The sequence below is a fragment of the Crocodylus porosus genome, unplaced genomic scaffold, assembly GCF_001723895.1.
Source record: "Crocodylus porosus isolate Cpor-Errol unplaced genomic scaffold, CroPor_comp1, whole genome shotgun sequence".
Taxonomy (NCBI): domain Eukaryota; kingdom Metazoa; phylum Chordata; order Crocodylia; family Crocodylidae; genus Crocodylus; species Crocodylus porosus.
The window spans coordinates 28,863,157-28,870,348 of NW_017728909.1; the positions used below are offsets into that span (position 1 = coordinate 28,863,157).

At 44.0% G+C, this 7,192-nt stretch overlaps 1 protein-coding gene across 1 annotated transcript in view; it reads left to right on the forward strand.

Moving 5' to 3' along the window:
• C7 (complement C7) overlaps positions 1-6,688 on the forward strand; it is a 52,330-nt gene extending 45,642 nt beyond the window's left edge. Inside the window, exons 17-18 of the mRNA XM_019532003.1 lie at positions 1,758-1,942; positions 5,593-6,688. Coding sequence (XP_019387548.1) covers positions 1,758-1,942; positions 5,593-5,789 — 382 coding nt within the window. The 3' untranslated portion in view covers positions 5,790-6,688. The remainder of the gene's footprint in view (positions 1-1,757; positions 1,943-5,592) is intronic.
• Positions 6,689-7,192: the final 504 nt, after the last annotated feature.

Below are 7,192 nucleotides of genomic sequence, written 5' to 3' on the forward strand. Positions count from 1 at the left end.
ATGGTTACCTCCAGCCCCTTTCCTCATTCATTCAGTTGACAACTCCGTATTATACAACCACCTCTATGTACACACACCTCTACACAAACACATGTAAATCAGGACAAAAATATTTTTTGAAATCAAATGAATGAAAGTTGTAGTAGATATTTGCTTTTTAGAATATAATGTGGTATTTTTCTGGTTCTGAGATGGCATATTCTTGCTAAAGGAGCATTTCTGGGGGGGCAAGGGGAGGGACTTCTGGTGGCAAAGGTCAGGGGTTAGGGCCTTGCAGCCTTCGAGGCCTTGCAGCCCTCAACAGCTTGCCAAAACTTGGTAAGTGGCCCTCCACCCAAAATAATTGCCTGCTTCTGCCATAACACTAAAGCTGCAAGAGTTGGGGCTGTTTTGTCATTGGAGAGTGTCAGAGCTCAGCATGTTCCAGCCACATCTGTCCCTTTTCTAAAGCCTATAGTAAGCCTACGCAATAGCTTTCCATTTGTTCATTGTTGAAACAGGTCAAAAGAAAGAAATCACTGAGTCAATATCTGACCCTTAGTCTTTTCAGTTAAAGTTACTTATATTCATATTTTTAAAATCAGATGTCAGGATTTCTATATTTGCTGGTGCATAATCAATGAAGTAGGTCTTTGATCTATTTTTAAAACTGGTAAGTGGTAGAAGCAATAGAAGTATATGGATTAGGTTTCCACTGACTTTCTTCTGACTGTACTTTCTTCTACAGAAAGTAAGTTTACATTTTAAAATGAAGGATTTTCTACATTTCTGCTTACAGAGATAACGTTGGATTGACTTAGAGGATGAAAGCTCTCTCACTTGTCTGGCTGCACAGCAGACAACATTACACCCACAGATCTGTGAACTCCCTCTGTTAACAGTATGAACCTATACAGTGTAACCATCTGGCCCTGATCTTGTCTGCAAAGCTGGCATTGGATTCATTAAGGGTCTCAGGCAGAGTATGAGGCATGGCCCACACATGAGCTCCCTCACTCCTATATTTCAACTGATGTGATAGATTTCACATTGTAGGATACTAGACACTTACTCGTTTTACCCGTTACAAACTAAGAAGGCTTAAGCTTGACTTGTATTTGAATGAAAAAGAACTGAGGAACATTTGGATAATATATAAAACAGAGCTAGAGATGTAGTAGTAAGTACTTTGGAGCAGTTTGGAGCAGTCAGCAAATGTTGTCTACATTTGTATCTCTACAAAGTTCTTCTGCTTCTGCACTAACATTTTTGGATGAAGTCTGAGGCTCTCAAAGAAGAACAGAGACTAGATCTTATAGAGATTTTTAAGCATTGTTGAGGTTTAAACAACTTTAATGAAAAAAGAGTACATCTTGCTGTCAGGGAAGTTAATGGCAAAACCTCCAATGACTTGAGTGGAACAGGCTCAGGTCCCAGCCACAACATGCCTGTGATGAAGAGAAAAGAGCTTCTTCTGATCTCACTTCCAATCCAAAGTCCATTCTGATGGTTGGGGTAGTATGTTTAAGGCATGCTAGTGTCTGTAGCTAATAGCAGATAAGGGGGTGATGTGAACAAGTTAAATGTCTATGTCTGTAGTGAAAGACCACTTTACCACCACACCCCTAGTTGTAACTCTAGAGGTTATTTCATTAAAGTCCCTGGGGATACACCATTTCTCTGTGAGAACAGAAATGGATATAATAGATAGATCCTCCCCCATTAAGTGATGTCAGTATAAAAATGTGTACACAGTGTGCATTTTCTTTTATTTTCAGTTCTTCCCTGGATGTCTGTGCTACAGATCCGAGAAGCCAGAGAAATGTGGCTTTAACTGTTTGTAAGATGTATGCCCTTCAGTGTATGGGCAGAAAATACTCTCTGACCAAGGATGAAAATTGCAGAATGCCTGCAGCATCTGAAAAATCTTGTGGTTCCTGTCATTTATGGGAAACTTGTGATGGTAAGAGATTCCTCATTGTTATTACAGATGAATTTTTGAAGACCTGCCTGTTGAACAAAACCAAACCATTATCTACTTATAAACTAGCCTTGGCTCTGTCTCATCACTTGTTATGCTTTCATTTACCATCTGTAAAACAGATATAATTCTGACATACCAGAGCTCTAAGGAACATGCGAGACTGAATCAGACTCCAGGTCCACCCAGTTCTGTCTCTTATAGTGGCCTGATTCTTTATTACTACTTCACGGTCAGGGTGGCTAGGATCTGGAACCAACTTCCAAGAGAGGTGGTCCTGGCTCCTACCCTGGGGGTTTTTAAGAGGAGGTTGAATGAACATCTTGCTGGGGTCATTTGACCCCAGTATTATTATTTCCTGCCATGGCGGGGGGGTCGGACTAGATGATCTACTCAGGTCCTTTCCGACCCTAGAAACTATGAAACTATGAAACTAGAGACCTTTATGGAATAACTTACTCACAAGGAAAGTTTCTTCTGAACTATAATTACTTAGAAGTTGGAACATAATCCCTTTTGAAACTTTGGGCTGGAAACCCTGGCCTTAGTGAAATCAATGGGGAACTTCCCTTTGACTTCAGTACAAGGATTTCAGCCTGCTTGTCACAGGCAACTGGTAGGGGGGCATGGTGGAGCACGTGACCCCCCCAAGATTGGCCCTTGACTTGGCACTGCTCAGGATGAGGCAGATTTTTTTGCTGCACGGGCTGGCAGCATGTTGGGGGAGGGAAGGGGGGGGTACTAAGCTGTGGCACAGAAGTATAGGAGCGGATGTGGGGCTTTTGGCCCTCCCCGGCCCCACCCACAAATCATGCCCCTCCCAGACTCAGGAGGCACCAGTTACCCCTGCTGCTTGCTTTATTTTTAAATCTTCTGCCTTGATAACTGTGGATATCCTCACATTCCATGTCATCGTCCAGTTCTGTTCTTAATCTTGCTCAGTGATATTTGAGGATAATTATTCATTGGTTAGAAAAAGTGTTTTCTTTTAGTGGTTTAAAATCTGCTGCCTTTTAGGCTCATTGAATGTCCTTCCTTCTTGCATTATGAGAATAGGCAAATGAAAACACTCTTACTCATCCCTGCCATTAAGTATTCAGTCACGACCTTGTATCTCCAAATGGAAGTTATTCCATGTCTTTAATTATTCTGGTTAATGGCCTCTGAGTCTACCCTGCCTTTTGCCTGACTTCAGAATAACAGTTAACTACCTCTCTCTGAACCTCTTCTATTTCTGAATCTTCCCATTTTACTGAGAGTGAAACCAAAACTTAATACAGTATTCCAGGAAAGGGAGTAATATAAATAAGCATTTGTAAGGTGTCCCTACAACACAACATAGGAGATAGTTTTTAGTACATATTTAAAATAACAGTATGTTTAGATAGGGTTTTATCTCTTTTGTCTAATGGGAACAAGCAGTTATTCCCATCAGAAATTGCTTAGAAAAAAGTAGTCAACAAAAAGAGTTAAAATAGGGAAAGAGAGAAATCAGACAACAAGTAGTAGAGTAGCAATATGGCTAAAGCTTCATTAAGGACAAAAATAAGGACAGATTAAACATAAAAAGATGAAAATTAAGTAAGATTGTGGCAAGGCACTGTGTGTGCCTGCCACTTTAAGACCCTGGAGCTGGCAGCCTCCAGGTGCCTAATGAGGACAGCCATTTTGGGTTCAGGGTTGTCCATATAAACAGGCAGTTTGGCTGTTGGAGGTCAGGCAACAACACTGCCTGGCCAGAGGTCTGCTGAGTTTCATCCAGAGGTAAAGGAGGAGCTGTAGGGGATGGTAGGAGGCTTCTGGTCCTGGATATGACCTAAAACTGTACCCTGCTGGGAGTGGGTGGCCTGGTGGGGCTCCTAGTGGTGTGGATGCCCCCAGGAAATGCCAGGCCAGTGATCACCCTGGTGAAAGGCAGGTTGGGGCACCTTAACCCCTAGCCCTCACCTTTTGGGTGGGTTGTGCTCCATCAGAGGTAGTAGTGGGGGTGCAAGCCCTGAGGAGGAGAGTAGAGAGTTGGTGGCCAGGTGTGGCCAAGGCCACCTGAGCCCTGTGGGGGTTTGAGACCCTGAGCTCAAGAGTTGGGGCCAGGCACAGCTATGGCCACCTGAGCCCCCCGAGGAGGAAAGCCCTGAGACCCCAAGTAGAGGGGGCATTGCAAGCAGTGAGAAGCCCCCAGTGTGAGGGGGGGCAGCACTGTGGAGCCGCAGGGAGAGGGTGATGTGGAGCCCAGTGAAGGGAGAACGGGGGCTCAGCCAGAGACAGCGAGATCCAAGTCCTGACCCCAGTAAGTCCTCCACCATTGGGAGGCAGGGTTTGGGTCAAAGATAACATCGGTAGTAGCACCATGACCTGCTGCCCAGGGGGGGAGTGAGAGTCCCTTGTGAGACCCTGAGGCACCAGTCATGGTGTGAGGTACCCCAGATCCCAATGTCCATGAAGGAGGACTCAGAGAGGAGGACCCTGGGGAAAGAGTAATGGTCATATAACAAGGCCTGCCTGAGCTTTCCCTAACCGACCCAGGAGGGGACCAGGACCAGAAGGGTCAGAAAGGCAAGGAGGCCCGCTCAGAGGGATTCCCAAGAGCCAGGGGCCTGGGGTCCTGACTGGCCTGGGGGTGGGCGAGGGCTAGTGTGAGCTGAAGGTCCCAGTGAGGGGAACCACACCCAAAGGGGATCCAATGGCAGGGAGATATGTGGCCCGGTATGATGGCAGCAGAGTGTGCCTGAAGGGAGGAACCCAGGTGGAGTCCTACAGTAGGATTCTGGGCCCCATCGTGGGGGACTGGAGCGTGTGAGAACATCATGAGGACATCTGCGAGGCTTGAGCTGCAGTGTAAGAGAGGAATGGAGCGCCAGATAGTGCCCCCTAGCAGCAGGGCAGAAAATGGGCAGCCTCCCACTTAACTTACATCTGTTAATCCATTATTAAGATCAAGGCACGGCAGGAGAGAAAGCGGGCAGTTAGCCAAGGACAGGTGGGCAGGCCATGTGGAGATTGGCCCCGAGCAGGCCCCCTGTTACCAAGATATAGGAAAGAAATCTCATGTGTCAACTCGTGCCTTGTATGGCAACTTGGCTATGAACTGCTTGGCACGTGTATAAAGCAGGAGATAGGGCACCTTAAAAACAAGCTGGTTCCGAGAGGCATGAGCTTTTGGAGGCAACAACTTACCTCATGAGATGCTATGTCACGGACCATTTATAGCAACAAATGAAGTAAATTGTTGCCCACAAAATCTCATGCTTGTCTGAGTGAGTTAGTCTCTAGGGTCCTTTTTTTCCCTACCTTCTCTCGCAATTTTCAAACAATAGATGTAAATGTAGAGAAAAGAGCTATACTTTGAGGCATCCACAGCAAGCTGTCAGAAAAAAGCCCCCAGCCGCTCAGCCTAGCACCAGCTCCAATACATGCTTAGGATTTCCTTTGCATAGCACTGCAATTCTGATTGCATTTGTAGTTTTCACATTGAACCTGTGTATTGATCAACTTTACTTTTAACCAGAAGCGGGATCATGTACAACTTGCTCAGTTATTTGCACAGTTTTGATAGGTGCTTCTTAGTCTGTTTTTCTTCCAGTGGGTTAGGTACTGTTTTATATGTGTTTTTGTTTTTTTGTTTTGTTTTCTAGAGCAAACAAACAGATGCATATGCCGCGAAGATGGGCAATGCGAGGAGGGGGGAATGAGCATTTGCATCAAAGGGAGTGAAAATGTCACTAATCAGACGATAACTGAATGTGAGGCTGGGCTCCTCAAGTGCCAGGGGGAGGATGTCACTATTGTCAGCATAAGACCCTGTGAGGCACAGAGTGAAGAAGATATTTAATGGTTCATTTAGCTTATTGCCACAGGACATGACAAATCATGTCAATAGTTGGACAGTTCCTACGGTCTGTCATGCTTAAAACTGCCTCTGAGTTTGTTTATTCCTTTCTGTGTACATAGGCAGACAAAGGTCTTTGGGTAAATGTGATAACTTTTATTAGACCAACTAAATAGTTGGAAAAATTGTTCTTTGCAAGCTTTTGGGCACACACGTAACCCACCAGATGGAAGCTTTGACATGAAGCCCATTGAAATTGATAGGAGTCTGTCCATTGGCTTCAAAAGACTTTGAATCAGGGGCTCAGGTACTCAGAATGAGCATTTCCAATGAAGCTCACATAATGACTACAGGTCTGTGCCTATTGCTTGTGAAGGACATGTCTGCTTTACTTTTCCCTCAGGATTAAATCATCCCTGATTAAGCATCTAAAACATGTAAATTAATTTGGAGAAAAAAAATCTTACACAGATGTGCAAACTTATACTGATCAAACTGACTGGTAGAGCATAAGGCAAAGAACACCCCATTAATGCAATAAGATCTATGATTAGTCTCTTTTTACTGAGTACATTTATTCCCAGCCTGCCTTATTCAATTAAGCAAACAACATACACGGCTCTGTACCTGTCACTGAGCCTGAAGCTTCTAAAGGTCAAGCCAATGTGTATTACTAATGAAGGCAGCTTTAAATAATGGAAAGGATTGTTATGCTGTACCTTCTTGTACACAAATCTGCTTCAGTCAAATGTAGCCTTTTTTTATATTATGCTGACTTTCACCAGCTACTGGGTTTTTGAACAGAGGTGCCTACAATGCATTGTCTATATTTGTTATATATTTACAAAACGTCAAGTTTACATATGGCAAAAATGTATAATAAAATATTTTCCCAAAGGAAACATGTGTCAAAGTGGGACTGCTTATGAAACATGTCTTCTAATGGAAATGAAGAAAATTTTGCATGCAGGTTAGTCTAATGATCCTTCAGGCCATGAATGCCATTAGTGTAAGGCTGCAAAATGTTGTACTTGAAAAATATAGACCAATAAGGAGTTGCCTAAACTTTCGTGTGTCCTTTGTTACAGCACTGCACTAGAACACAGATTGCAATAGCACCACTGTGCTATAGTCACTTTATGCAGTCAGTTATATTACAAAACACGATCGGTTTGGGTTTAAACCAACCCCTTTGCTCTCAGCAGCCTCAAGTTTTGGAAAATTGCTTCCAGATACAAGGCTTGATTCTGATACCATAGAAACCAATGGAGAAGTTGCCATTGAACTCAGTGGTACAGGGTCATCCCTCTGGACTCTGACTAACTACAGGCCCATTAGCCTGACTTCTATCCTGGGGAAGATCTTAGAAAAGTTTATTAAGGAGGCCATCCTTGAGGGACTGGCCC